General features: G+C 48.7%; 1 protein-coding gene across 1 annotated transcript in view; it reads left to right on the plus strand.

The window, feature by feature from the left end:
* Positions 1–15,293, plus strand: part of TANC2 (tetratricopeptide repeat, ankyrin repeat and coiled-coil containing 2) — a 113,301-nt gene that overhangs the window by 62,823 nt on the left and 35,185 nt on the right. The window contains exons 8-10 of the mRNA XM_026054423.1: positions 3,144–3,269; positions 5,462–5,743; positions 7,506–7,639. Of these exons, the coding sequence (XP_025910208.1) occupies positions 3,144–3,269; positions 5,462–5,743; positions 7,506–7,639 (542 nt within the window). The remainder of the gene's footprint in view (positions 1–3,143; positions 3,270–5,461; positions 5,744–7,505; positions 7,640–15,293) is intronic.

Raw genomic sequence — 15,293 nt, forward strand, 5'->3', positions numbered from 1 at the left:
TCTCCCTCTCCTCTCCCTCTCCTCTCCTCTAAAACCCACACGGGCAGCAGAGCAGCTGAGGCTTCCTCGGAGCTACCTCTGCCCAAGGGGAAGAGAATTGAGACAAAAATAGCCTAGGAAGGAATAGGATATTAAAGGAAATACACTGCAACACCGGGGGAAAAAAAAACCTAATTAGATCTGCCACCGAGGCCTTGCTTTTGCAGTACTTTTTTGCAAGCCCCGCAACTCAAGCTATGTTGCAATAAAGCAAAGATCTGCACATTTCCTCCTCCTTTTTTAAAGCATCTGGTTAGATGCAATTCTGCATATGATTGTCGCAAGGAGAGATGAAACCAAGAAGACACTTAGGAGAAAACCCCAAATTTACCCTTTTGCTGAGTTATGTTGGACACTTTCTTGAGAACTCAGCCCAGCTCAGTCCAACCAAAAATGATGTGACCGAATCTGAAATGCACTTATTAATGAAAGCTGTGAGGGAGTTGAATTGAGGGTATGTGGAACTGGAGTATGGAATTACCTATTTCTCTGCCATTTTCTTGGAAGGATTGCATTAGCAGCATGCAAACAGCGTTTTTGAGGAGGAATACTTTCCTATCGCTGGTGCTTCATCTGCAATCACTGTACCTTATTACCCAGGGTAAGCTTTGCCATTGAGGGGAAGCTTTCAATGGTTTAATATTATATTTTACAAGATATATTTTACAATAGTAGATTTTACAAGATTTGGTTTTACATAATTCTTGAAGTCCTGAAGCATTGGCTCAGGGAAAAAGAAATCACTTCTAGCCTCTCACTGGCCTTGGGTTTCTCTAATTACTCCTCAGTTTCATATCAGGGTGCTAAATCTCAATTCACCGACCTTGAAAAGGGTGGGATGGCGGCATTGCCCGTTGCAAAGAGAGGCCATGGGGAGATGTAGAGGGGATGGAGCCTCTCAGGCCAGCCACTGTGCACCGTGTGCGAGGACAGCTCCTCTTGCTGCAGCCACGGAAGATCACGATGAAGGTGGAGAAGGTGGAAAAGCCCCTTGGCTGGTGCAGTGGAGGTAATTCCCCAGCTCTGGTAGGTGCGGATGAACAGTGACCAAGTTGGGCAGCAAAAGGAGCTGAAGCTCCTCGTGATGCCCTGGTCTGCAGCGGGTTCCCTTCACCTCCTCAGAGCCGCTTTGCAGACAGGACACAGGATAAACTGCAGATTCATTAAATACTTCTTAAAAAAAAAAAAAAAAAAAAGATTCCAGCAGCACTGCTCTCCCCAGGAGACGGACGGTTGTTCTGCCAGGAAGCCGCTTGCTTATTTCAGCAGCTAAAAAAATACTCTTTTTTTTTTTTTGCCTCCCAACCACTTTCCTGCGTGCCAGGGCCCCAYGCAGCTGCAGCCATCAGAACCCCAGGTCTTTGCAGGCTGTTCTCCTGGAACAAGCTCAATTAACTTATTTCCCTTTATTTGTAATAAAAAAAATGGACTCCTGTGTTTCGATAGACCCGAGTCTCTGGSTGAGCACAATGAGTGTCTTTCCATCTGTATTCCTTCTCCTTACCCAAACCCCAGCTTGGAAAATTAATGCATCCATCTGAACGTATCTGAAAAGGGGATGGAGGACTTTAAAGAAGAAAATAGGAGGCTACAAGTCAAGTTTACCAGTGTTGACATTGGTTACACTGCTCGCTCTTCAGGGCTAATGTGAATTTTCATCGAATATTGCACCTTTTCCCTGGGGAATAAAAGGCAGGAAGAGATTTTGGGGCTAAACTGTTGTTCCTTGGGTAGAGGGAATGGTGCCGGCTGCTCTTCCCTGAAGAAATTGAATCCTCGGCTGGATTTGCCTGCAGGAGTTAGCCAGGCCTGGAGCGGGGCTCAGGGCAGGGCAGTGGCTGTTTCCAGAGTGTCTGTGCCTATATACACATATATACACACATGTATGTATATGTATGTATCTCTGCTGAGCCCCCATAGCACTGTACAGTCATGCTTCTGCCTCACTGCTAGATCTTTATCCTCTTGCACGGGTAGATGTAGAGAGATGCATATTTCTATATGTAAAAAAGAGTAGAATGAGGAGGAGATACGTATATACACTCATCCACAAATATAAAAATGGCATTAATGCTGCAAACGGGGAGCCGAGCGGCACAGGCCGGTGTGCGCGGGAGCTCCTCGCGTTGTCCCCTTGGYGCAGGTGACGCTGCGACCTGCGGCAGAGGGTCCACGAGCTGATCACGGCGGGTTTCGAGCTTGCAAAAACACAACTTCCCTCCGCCCGCAATCCCCAGCTTTCTCATTGCAGTGTTTCGGCTCTCAGCTGCTGCTTCCCAGTGAGCCTCCACTGCTTCCCAGTGAGCCTCCAAGCGAGGTCCCAGGAGTGGTGCAGGAGGGACAGCAAAGCCCAGGTCTGGGTCATGTTTCTTTTCTTGCTTTTCTTCTCACTCCCGCTCGCCAACCTTTTGCCCTGATGGTGGAATGCTGGCAGACACCAAAGGGTTTAGCTGCCCTTTGTCCWTGTCTTCCTCAAACTCCTGTCAATACCAGGATGGGGACAGGGGTCTGTGAGCCCCAAGAGCCACCTTGAAATACCTCCCCTTTCACAGCCCTGGGCATTAACACGGGCTGTGCAGCAGCTCTCTGAACAAGCCATTTAATTAATTATTTCAATTTACAGCAATAACCTCGTTACGGTAAGTGACCAAATACTAAAGGAGGGAATGAATTAGAAGTTGCAGGCATTTCATTCAGTATTCACTTACCCACATGGGACCATCTTGATGCTTCAGAATTGTAATAATAATGAATATATCCCAAAAAGCAATATCAGAGCCAAACAAAATGCTGAAGAGCTGAATACTGGCAGTTTAAAAGGGATTTTGGACCTGATTAGCAGAACGKGAACAGAGCTTGTGATCTGCAGAACCTTTTAGCTTATTTATAATCAGAGTTTCTGTTTATAATTGGGAATAGTATTTCCAAGCGGTTSAAGCTTCCCTCTTTCCACAGGGGCATCTTGTCATCGAGCCAATTGCTTATCTAATGTAATTATAATAATATGATTATAAATTAAAAATTTTAAAGGAATAAAGGGGAGTAAAACTAAAGGTTTTATGTGTGTGGGAGCGCAGCGTGACCCCCGTGTGCTCTCTCGGCAGCCACCAGCTCGGCGCACCTGGAGGACCTGGCGTACCTGGACGAGCAGCGTCACGCGCCGCTGCGCACGTCGCTGCGGATGCCGCGGCAGAGCACGGCGGGCACCCGCGCCCAGCACGACCTGCGAGGTAGGGCCAGCCCGCGCGGCCCCTCGGGACGACCCCTCTCTGAGGCGCCCGTGCTGCACCCTGCAGCAGGAAGTGCTGCGAAAAATCTCCCCGTTTTCCCCTCGTGGCTCCCCGACAAGGGCGTTTTTAATCTTTTGGACGAAGGGCGGAAACTTTGAGCTTTTCTTTTCTATGGAAACTTGGAGATTTCCTTTTCTACAAGAGAAAAAGTGAAGAGTAAAGAGCCCCCAAGGCTCTGCCGGGGAAAAAGAAAAAAAAARGGGGGGRRAAAAAAAAGGCAAAAAGAAAGKTTTTTTTTTTTGGAGTCATTTTGGACCGCGGTTTGTAATGAAATTGCATTGGCTGCCGAGGCACTTATAAAAATGCAAACTTTGACAGACACAATTTCCRTATGTTCACAGCAAGGCACCTGCCAAGCCTTCACAATTTGTGGCGGTTGCATCCAAAACATGAAACTTTATTGTAGGAACAGGATCGAATTGTTTTCCAGACATGCATTTAACAACCATGGAGTGCCGCATGTTTGATTTTGTTRTTTTTTTCCCCCCTTTTTCCTATTCCTTTTCTTTTTTGATAACGTTCCTGAGCATGGAGGCAGCCCCATGTCCTTGTGGCATTTGCTTCTGGCTCTCACAGAGAGGCTACTTGTGAAAATAGGAGAAGAGGAGGTGAAAACCCCCAAACTGCCACTATTTGGAACTATTTTTCTATCACAGAATGTGTAGTATGCTGCAAGTTCCAGCTATTCCCATGAAATCGCTCCAATCTGGGCCGTTGCAGCCGCCAGCCTTGTTCCAACGGGAAGTCCTCGGCTTGGGTTGCGCTTTGCTATCACTGCATATCATTGCACATACTTATTTTTGGTACCTTCTAGCAAGGTACTGGTTTACAAGTTTGCCAGGTGCTGGTTTCTCCCTAAATTTCCTTGCCGTTTCCCATGATCTCGATCCCGTTACGGGCYCTCCTAGCAAGCAGTCAGAAGGGAAGGGTCTTCACCGTGGCCTGGGTGAACGTTGCTGCTTACTTTGGATGGGCAGGAAAGTCGGATCTTGGTAGATAAGTAGGTCTGTCTCTTCCTTGTGGTTTCGCCAAGGCTTTTGTAGCTGAGCAGATGCCGTTCCTATGTGGCAGCCAAGATGTATAGATACAAATATAGATATTTGCTTCCACTTGGATAAAGACTGGCTTTAGGATGCCCTTCATTGGTGTGGGTTGGAGGGCATTCTGGGCCGTCTTCACTGTTGGAGAGGGCAGCAGTATGGTTGGTGTGGATTATAAAGGCAGAGGGCTAGTTTTTGGAAAGAAATATGGGCTGTTTTAGCAGAGCTTCCCATGCTGGAATTCCCAAGTGGCAGCATCAGGGCCAGAGTGAAGCCCCCATTTCTGGAGCAAGGAGCAGCTCTGGGGGGGGGCGGTGAATGGCATTTGGGGAAGATTCAGGGAAATGCAGCATCTTTGTTGTTCGGGGCTTCGTCTTTGCATCTCCCAGAGCAACTCGTTGCGTGACTCCAGAAAGGGTCTGGCGCAGAAGAGACCCGCTTAACGCAGCGGTCGGCTCAGGAGGCAAGGAGGCTGATAGCAACATCTCGGGGTAATAGCACAGCTATAATCCCTTCCCTGTCGATAAAACCCACTGGAGTTGTAACTGATAGGCTGCTTTGACCAAGTTGAGCTTTCAAGTCCACTTCCCAGCCCAAAGCCTGGTGTGAGATGGTTCATTTCAAAGCAAACGGAATTCAACCAGGGTGATCCACAGCTCCAGTTTGGCCCTGGCAGCCCCATCAACTTCAAGCCGCATCCTGCGCATACAGTGATGCACAGGCAGAGCTGGCTCCGAACTGTCATTCCACCAGTGCAGCTCCATTCCTTTATGTTAATGCCCACTTGAGAAATTCTATTTTAACATAGAATTTCATTCATAAGTTTAGAGTGATTCAGGTGGAGCGGTTTGGTGGGACCCGTCTGCCCTCGTGCTCTTCGGGGTAGGAGCGATGCTGTCACTGCATCTTGTCTTGGGCTCACATGTCTCCCAGTTATGTCAAGCTTCTGCTAGAATGTAAATGTCAAACAGCATCCTCAGCAGCGTGGCCTTTGGGGGCTAAATCAAAAGACCAAAGAGTGATTTTGTTGGCAGCGCTTTGCTCTTCCAGCGTTGGCCTTCACACCTCCTTGCTGTGCTTTGGTGCTTGCAGTGCGCTTTGCCCCTTACCGGCCGCCCGACATCTCCCTGAAGCCGCTGCTCTTCGAGGTGCCCAGCATCACCACGGAGTCGGTGTTCGTCGGCCGCGACTGGGTTTTCCACGAGATAGACGCGCAGCTGCAGAGCACCAATGCCAGCGTCAACCGCGGCGTCGTCATTGTCGGCAACATCGGCTTCGGCAAGACAGCCATCATCTCCCGCCTGGTGGCCCTCAGCTGCCACGGCACGCGCATGAGGCAGATCGCTTCCGACAGCCCCCACGCCTCCCCGAAACGTAAGTGCTGGCATCCTTGTGTCACCCACACTCTTTCTCTTGACTCCCGTGGCTTTTTTGGCTGCAAAGATCGTCTTGCTCTTCAACCCCGGTAAATCATTTTAGGGTTGGTTGCCAAATCTGTGGCTCTGGAAGGGCCTGCTGGCAATATTTATACTACTGCCGTTCCAAAGATGCTCTTAGCAGAGTCAAAATAGTCTGTCTCTTATTTTTCTGACATAGAGACATCGCAGATTCTCCCTGGTCTGCTCGACAGAAAAACCCTACTTGTAATTGCCAGGATTTCATTATTATAAATCTGTGTCAAACCATTGCATCCCCCTCCCAATATGACCGATATTGAGCTTTATGATGGTACCAAGAGTTAGAGGAGGTTGCAGACTCTGTGTAGACTTGAAGTTGCCCAAGCTGGGACCTTGTGGTCCCATCCAGCCCGCGCCGCTCCGCAGGTRCAACTGACAGCCCTTCCCAACCACATCCCTCCTGCTAAGTGAGTAAGACAGCAATCAAAATACCAGGCGAGACACCTAAAGGTGTCTTTAAGGATCTGGGTCACTGTATCTCAGTGAAGCTGTCACTAAATCTGTTTGCTGCATTCGAGTACTCTTACCATGTAAAAACATCTGAAATGTCACCAAACGCTGGCGTGTTGGATAATGTCACTTGTCAGAGCTAAATGAACAATGTGTAGTGAAAGGCAGGGCTGCCTTCCCTATTTTAACTCCAGCCCTGCAGTGCACCAACTGTACGTCTCCCCACTCTGGTTACAGGGATGGGGGAGATCTAAGAGACTGTCGCCAGCTGAATAACTTCTGTGAGCCCCACATCTTTCATGCACTAAGGACATAGATAGGATCATTGGTCAGACCAAAGCCACCATCTCTCAGTTCTCACTCAGGTGCATTCATGAGGCTGAAAGGTGAAAGACTCCCCCGTGTCATCTACAGGGATAGAAGCCCTCAGAATTGTTCAACAAAYGGGTCTTTATTCCCTAAAGAACTCAGAAGTCCTAATCTTGCCAGAGAATTGTAATGAAAATGCCCTTGATTTTTTTTTCATGCACTGAAACATATTTCTATTTCAGCTAATGGTGAAGCTGATTTCTACTTTACCAAGCAAAAGAAACTGCCAAAGTGCAGTGCAAAGCAGTCAGATATTACAGAGATGATCTCGTATAATTCATTATTTGCTTGTAAGCCCTTTCCAGGTCCTGTTGCTATTTTGAATTTCTCTGAATTTCTTCCTCTCCCTGATCTCTTTAATGGCCTTCAGATAGATGTGCTAGCTGTGACACTCCATTTATGCCTGTCGTAGTGACATAATTCAGGAAAAAAATCTCTCTCTACTGAAGATCAGAGCCGCGTTAGCAGTTGGTAGATCGCAGCAAGGGAAGATGTGGCAGACCTGCAGACTAGGAGAACCTTGCACTAAAATATATCAGACTGTCAGGACCGTAATTTGCGCAGTGAGGTGCTTATTTCATAACTGCTTAAGTTGCTATGGAAGAGATGACTGCGGCAAGCTCAGAGCTTTATCTTAGCAGGCCTTCATGTGTTGGTTCCTACTGAAATCTCTTTGGGAGCCTTTGTGGTGGGTGGCCCGGGACCACAGTCTGCTGTTGCGTGAAGCCCCAAAGGGCCTTTGTGGATAGTATGGGGACTACTGGGAATGCACAGCTAGAAATGATCAATAGTGCACTCGGTAGTAATGCTGCTGCACATACGTGTCCTCTAGCAACTCACCAGCTCTTTCCTTGGGACAGATGTGGATGCAAACAGAGAACTGCCCCTGGCACAGCCACCTTCCGCCCACTCGTCCATCGCCAGCGGGAGCTGCCCGGGGACCCCGGAGATGCGGCGCCGCCAGGAAGAGGCCATGAGGAGACTGGCTTCGCAGGTAGGAAATGGGCTCTGTGCTGGTTTAGTCTTTGAGGGAGCAAGTTTAAGGAAGCTCTTGGAAGGTCTCCTGTTTTACGGCATTTTGCTTGCTGGAAAACATGTGCATTCTAGTGCTTGCGGGAAAGATGTAAGGAAAAACCTTCCGGAACAGGCTTTATTACCATAGGAAAGCTCTTTCTGTAAAACCAAATTTCCGTTACATCAACTACACTCCCTTTCTACTTGGAGGGTTTCTCTTTTCCAGCCGTCAAGCTTTGTCATTGCAACAGTAGGCATGTTAGGATATTCCATAGCTGCCGCTATTGTTATTTTTCCTGAATAGTGAAAACAAAAGAGCTAAGTGACCAGTGTCTGGTGCTTTAAGGAGCGAGTGCTTTGAACGTGGGGACTGCCTCGTGGTGCCCTCCAAGGTTTGGGGAGAAGTAGACCTGAGAAGCTGTAGCCCTCCAAGCAGTGCGCAGACCTTTCGCTGCTTGGACGAGCGTGGCTTGTGCGTGGCGGCTTTGCTTGGTGTAGGTGAGATTTACAGCTCGACTTTTATTGTATTTGTGACATTTCGCCCCKCTTCGGTGCTGGTGGGAAGGTGCCATTCCATGGCTTGGAAAGGCGAGGAGCTCACGCCTCCCACACGTCTTGGGAGGATGGGAGCACTTGCCGCTTTCCTCTTTGCTGGCTCCCACTTTGGAGGAGGAAAATATCTAGCAAAGGCTTTGCTCTAAATTATTGCCAGGCCTTGTTTTGCTTGGCTCTTCGTGCCAGATACTGCCGTGCCCTATCTGTTTTCTCCTGCAGCCAGATGGCAAGGCAGAGAGCAGGAGATAGCTGTGTAAATAAATGCGAGGGCTCGCGGGAACGGCCTCCTCTTCCACGGAGCCTCCTTGAGAGCAGCACAGTGGCCAGCTCTGCTTTTGCTCAGAGCACATTAGTCATCGTATTCTCTGTAAATCTTAAACATCACAGACCAGCAGAGAGGCCAGTAAAGTGTTCTCTCTCTGCTTCCAATACCTCATCTATCTAGACTTTTTTTTCCCCTCGAGTGCTTAAGTAATCCTGCTGGATATGTATTTGATAGATGGTTATGGGTTTAGCTTTGGTTTCCCCCTGAGCAAAGCTAAGGGCTSTGACTTTGTCAAACGGGGTGACAAACCCCGTGCGTACGTTACCCACATCTTGCATCTCCCATCAGCAGAGAGGAGAGTGAGAAATAATCCCCATAGCCAAAGGTAAAATAGAACTAGCTTGGCTGGAGACACATTTAGGAAGAGCTTTCAAAGAGCAGTCCATCCTCTAGCCCAAATTTTGGCAAAATGCGTTGTGTGGTTTGCTGTCAGAGCATGACAAAGGCGTTCAGAGACGTACGGATGTCCTAGGATTAGGAATCTGGATTGCTAGYGGAGTTGTTCATCTTGCAGTAAGTTCTGACTACTGTAAATGTTGACTAATTCCAGAAATAGCTGTCAGTGGCTTCCAAGCATGAGGCCTTCAAGGAAGGATCAATGCCAAGGCTGATTACTTGACCTTAGGATTCTTGGAATCATTAATTTTCCTGGAATAGCTGACACAGCATGCAAAACTTTGGAAAAGCTTCATACTGTTCAGCAAATGGTTCCTGGGATGAGTCAGAGAAGTAGCAGCAGGGCTTGATTCGGCATTCGGAGTCCTCAATTCTGTTGCCAGCTTTGCCCTTAGTCTGGTTGGGATCCTTGGAGAGCTCATGGCTCGTCTCCCTGCCTCCGTTAGCAGAAAATGCAGATAATGGTCCCTTGTTATCTGGTGCCAAGAAGAACATGTAACCAGGAGTTATTTGATCTCTCTCAGCTCACAGAAGCGCTCATCTTCCAAGCCGTGCTGATGTCCATGCCTGAATTAAGTCATACACTAAAATGAAGCACAGGCTTAAATCCTGATTGACCTTCACTCCCTATGGCAAAGGGTCATTCTGTTGAAAATACAGCTTTTTTTTGGCTTGATCTTTCGGTCTTTTTCTTTTTTTCCTTTTTGGGTTCCACATTCCGGCTGGTCATTCTTTTTCATAAGCAACAACTGTCTTTTACTTACATGAGAACATTTTCCAGGACAACGTGGAGCAAGCAGGAAGTTTTGATGGATTATCAAGCCTTCAGGACCTTAGATAAAGGCAGATAAAATGTTTCAGGATGTTTGTCAGATTGATAGTTGGAAGCTCTGTGTTGGTGCACTCTCGGTAACCTCCTGCACTGCTCGGCACCACTGACGAATACTTTCTGTCAACAGCAGATAAATTGATCTGCTTCGAAGGAACTGTGCCATATGATGTCCTCCTAGATAAAATAAACACTGGCTCTTCAAGCCCAGCTGGGGTTTTTGAAGTCTCTGAGTGACATTGGGCAGAAAAAAGGATTACTGACCTGACAACAGAATTGAAAAGCCATTAAACCAACAGCTTTGAGCTCTTTGGTCTGCGTATGATCACCTCMCTGAAGAAGCTGGTCACTGGCATCTACCTTGGCTTTGAAAGATCAGGAAAGTTTATTGTTGGAGCAGGCTTTGAACTGCTGTTGAAGGGCAGTAAAAATAGTCTCTTGACATGAGTTGGCCATTTAACCTGAAGACCTGACCCTGTGTTCTCCWTCAGCATTTTGTAGGTCATCCTAGGAAAAAACCTTCCTTGGAGGTAGGCTAAAGGCTGTCCAGAGTCTAACTTTAAAGGAAAAAAAAGAAAGAAAAGAAAGTGAAATATCCYTAGATGCAAGAGAAAGGGAGAGAAGAGTGCGTTCCGTATCGGTAGCGGCGGAAGAAAACATTTCCTAATGGCCCTCTTGGAACAACCTTGTACAACTGGCTGGAGGAAGAGAAGAGCCCCAGGAAAGGCAGGGAAGTCTCGATCTGCAGGTTAGTGAGACGTTTCTCCTTCAACACATGGAAAAATATTTCTTGGCCGTGTGTTGGGGAGCTGCACGAGGCCTGCAGTCAGGATTGAAGCAGAGAGGGAAGTGTTGGCAGTGACGGACAACCACAATTGTCAGGACTATTTTAAGAGATATATAAAACATATGTGAGGAAGCAGAGCTAAGTGCAGATGTTCCACCTCTGCTTGCGCGACGCAGGGAAGGGTGTTCTCAGGTTGCGCTGTGGTCGTTGCAATGAGGAGGAACGCAGAGCTTCCTGCAAGGGGGTTCGTGCCGTCCGTGGTGGCCCCGCGGCGCTGGCAGAGGCTGCCGGTGCTGGTGGGCAGCGTGCCAGCTCCCTCACCCACTCTGTGCCTTTGGAAAATGTCACTTACCCCCCTAAACTGCAGTGTTGTGCGGTTCTGATGACAGAAATGAAAGGTGAACAGTTGTTCTTCCTCCTCTGGATTATTCACGCTTGCRCTTGGTGCTCCACTTGTTGTGCGGGAAGATCTTTGGGGGCAAGGGTTGCTTTTAGCTGGTGTAGTCAGAGATGAGAAATTAACTCTAAAAGGAGGGGAAGCAGCACAGCCTCCCAGGAGCTCAGCATGCATCCCCCGGCCTGTCGTGCTGGGAAAGGGCAGCATTTCGTCCTGTTCTTAGGAGCCATTTGAAGTCATCCTTGATTTCTAGTCCAATGATCACCAGCAAATTAATGGAGAAGAAAAATGCTTAGCAATGAGCTAGTTTAGAAAAACAGTATCAGGAGAATATATTTTTTTTTCCTGCCAAATCTATGCATGGGGACAGGCTGCATCCAGTCTGTGCTGGACTGACCTGTTGTTATCCACAGCAGTCRGTCCTGAAAGAGAAAAGCATCCCAGATGACGATGGGCTGCCCTGGAGGTATCTCAGCCCTTCCCTTTGGTCAGAAATGGGTTCTGGTGAGAAAAAAATGTGTAGTCTTTGGGGTCTGCAATGAATTTGGGACAACCAGAGCTGCAAGGAACCTTCCTCACTGTGTGTGCAATACATATGTATGTTTAATAGCTTCCGCGCGGAGGTTTCATGAATCCGTTCCCTGGTTTATTTTTTAATCAGAAGAGCTGTCCTTAAAGCAGAGGCCGTTTGCAGGTCTCGGCGCTCGGAGGCAGGCTCTCTGGGGCCATCTCTGCCACTTTGCCCACCTCCTGCAGCCCGCTGGGCTCTGTGCCCCGCGAGGGCCGCGGCGAGGGAGAAGCAGCTCTGCGCGCTTGCCAGAGCTGGCAGCCGCTCCAGAGGCGTGTGTAAAACTGCTTGGATTTTCACATCCATCTTGACACTTGCAAATAAAGCATTAGCATTTCTGGCAAGCCGCGCTTGCTCAGCCTTTTGTTTCAACATATATGCACGTGCCATGGGCAGGATGAGGGGACTTCTCCCCAGGCGCCCCGTGATGGGGAGCGGGGACYCTGGGGCCTCCCGCCGTGCTCGTGGTCGCCCCACTCCGGGCGCTGCTCGCCAGGCATCCCTTCCCGCAGAGCAGCTTTCGGAGCTCYGTGGAGCTGCTCCATCCATCTGCTTTTATTTAGCACTTGTAAACACGCTGCCTGCGATGACACTAGAACCGTAATGCGAAACTCAAGGAAAAAAAAAGGGAATGTGGAAAGTAAGCATTTTAAGTGGAAGATTGCATTAAAGAGGCAGCACTCTGCACCTCCCTCATGGTGTGCTGTTTTTTGCGGGGGACTGGCATTCTTTTTGCATTTTTCCTTGCACTGAAATCCTTCTGGACGTCATTGCCCTGGCAAGAGCAAGCGATGAGCGTTGCTGTCCTTGCAGACTGTTGTTTCCATCTCCAGGTGATCCCCAGCAATCAACTCCCATGATCCCCAACTTAGAAGGGCCCGYTGCTGCTGAGCCTCAGCAGCCTGCAATGCTAACAAGTTTTAACGRGTTACAGGAGGCATTTACCAGCGTATGCAGCAAGGGAGAAGTAAGGGATGTTCGCCATAAATTGGGTCCCCGCAGATGTTCACAGTCACATGTGGGGGGTAAAACACTGCCTGGCCCCTTTCATTGCAGCATTGCAGACACCTGGCAAATGGCACCACCCTGAGCTCAGGTGAAGCTGTTTTGCATGGGTAGGAGGTAAATCTGTGTAGGTGCAGGAACGGGAACCCCTGGAGCCCCCCTGTTAGGAGCTGCTGCTTTTCCACAAGCCCCAGGGCTCTGCGGGGCTCATCCCGCTAGCCCAGGGGTCTGGATGGGCCCGTGGAGGTGGATGGGAAGAGGAGGAGGCTGTGGCAGGTCACCCTAGAGGCGCAATATCCGAGGAAGGCTCRTTAACTGGAAGATCCTATTTTGTACAAATAGTGCCAGGGAACTGCTTAAAATTGGCCTGTCCTATTAAGMAAAAATAACTTATTTCCCCAGAGCCTCTTCAGCCCCTCTTCTTCCTTCCCCTCTGATGTTCACACCGTCCTTCCCACCATTCTCACGTTACTGCTCCTGGCTGTTACCTGCTCTTGGCATGTCGTGTTCTGGGAAGCATGTCCTGCTTCCCAGCCTTTCCTTTCCCCCTCTCCCAACTACTTTCCTTTAATATTCATTTAATTCCAGTTCCAGCAGCATTTTCCATTACTTTTGCAATAGCTATCCTGGTTCTAACAGGCCAGTGTCTTCCTTTTCCTTCCATCAGCCTTCTGTGATCTCATCTCTATGCAGATATCTCCCATTTTTCACTGACTTTGTGGATTTCCTCCATACTTTGGCAGCTGAACAAAACCCATATCAAGTTAAGCAAAGGGAAATGATCATATAGTGTAAATGAGGCAGGATTGGTGGCTTGGCCTTAAAGATCTAGGGCATAGATGCTTGCGATTTTAGGATCCCTTTTTGGCATGGGGCAAAGAGCTCCAGGAAAGATGCACAGATCCTGCATCGAGGAATTGGCCGCTCTTGCTGGGAGCGTGTCCAAGAAAGGGCAGACAGGGAAGAGGAGCAGAATGAGAGGCAGAAGAAAAAGACATCAGGGATTGTGGGCGTTACGCGAGGCTGGACGGAAAGGGGAATGGGAAGCGGTGGCAGCAGAAAGGAGAGAATAGGAGGGCTGATACTGGAGAAGTTGGCCAGAAACACTCCTGAATCTTGCTGGTTTTAGCACCTGAGGGCTTGCTGCTTTTGYACTTGAAGATGAAGCTCGTGGCCTTTGCGATGAGCGGAAGTGCAGATGCTGCCTGCGCCCACGTCGGGAGCCACGGGGACCGGGGTCCTGCTGGGCAGCGCTGAGCTGGGGACTCTGCTGTGCTGCATCCCTGCCTGGTGGTTCTCAAGCCTTGGAACACCTAATGAATGTGGAAAGGGAAAAAAAAAAGTCACCAAAAAGCTCCTGATACCTGTATCTCTTTGGTGGATAGCCAGCTAGGCTCTCCACATCACTTTAGGAGAACAGCCCTGGCAGGCCAGAGAGCTGCTTGGCATTAACGGGGGCAGATTGTGCAGAATTAGGTTTGGAAGGAAAGGATCTCGGTGCTCAGAGCCCACGTTTTGAGTGGAGTGACTTGGAAGTGACTTCTCCAGCTTCCCTGGATTTTATGCATTTGCAAAATGTGGGTGAGCACTGGCTGTGCCACCCGGAGCCTGCACAGATGGCAGCGATGGCTGGGAGCTCTCCTGACCCCGCACTCCAGCATGTGGAGTCAGCCGAGGTAAAATATGCTGCAGGAAAACAGTTGTGCATATGCACAGTGCTGTGGCTTCTCTGTGTTTTCATGGAACCTCTCAAAGCATGCCTTTCTCAAAGGAACATTTATTTCCGGACTAAAAAGCTCTTATTTTGGCTTCTTGTCTGCCTTTTTTTGGCTAGTCCAGTCCAGAAAAAGAGGAGGAGAGAAATAACTCCCAGGCTAAGCACCAGTGTGATGATGTGAGCACTGGTGGGATGCTTAGATGAGTCTGCTAAGCACTGGAGATGGCAATCCCATCTCTCCAGCTGGATTCATGAGCCATTAATTAAGTATACAGATGGAATAACTGCGACGGGAGAGGAACCCACCCTAGAGAAGTTAATGGGTTTGGGGTACTAAAGGTTTTCACCTAATACAGGGGAGAAACAACAGGCTTGGAACGCATTTCCCAGCTGTGGGCAAGCACCTTCCTCTGCCATGGGGGAATGGATCCCCTCATTCCTGCTGGCAAAGCTGCTCTCGCTCCCAAACGTGGCAGAGCGAAACTTCCCGAATGCTCCCGAACTTTCTAAGGAGGAAGCTGCTTGTCCCCCGCCCCGACTCCCTTATGTAAGCGAGGAGCCGGATTTCTAGCACAGATTCTCCAGCGCCAGCCTTTGGCAGTGTCTCTCTTTGTGATTTGAGAATTGAGAAAATGTCACAGAGAATAAATAACATCAAGGCGAAGTTTTGGCACGGTTGCATTTCTGAGAGCAGCACAGCGTTTTCCCCTTCCTCTTCGTGTTTTACTGCTTTATTTTCAGGTCCGTCTATTAAGTGCAATCTTTCAGTGTTCCAGAACAAGGAATATAACGGTGACAGTTGGGAACAGGTTGTAGATGTATCATCTTCTCCGTGATTTGGTCTTTTGCATTCCTCATAAAGAGCGGACTTAAGTCACAGGCGCTGTATGGAAAGACTTATATCTGTGTATAAGGATGGGGCTTCTGTTTTGGGRAGTGTGATATCAAGGGACGGTCACTTCCAAACGTTACCTGAGTTATAATCTGCCAATAAATGGAATTGGCAAGTAGAAACCATTACCTTTATTGCTGCTTTTCCCAGCTCTTTCTAAGAA

This window comes from Nothoprocta perdicaria, unplaced genomic scaffold (genome assembly GCF_003342845.1).
Source record: "Nothoprocta perdicaria isolate Ctin4 unplaced genomic scaffold, notPer1 scaffold_121, whole genome shotgun sequence".
Lineage (NCBI taxonomy): Eukaryota > Metazoa > Chordata > Aves > Tinamiformes > Tinamidae > Nothoprocta > Nothoprocta perdicaria.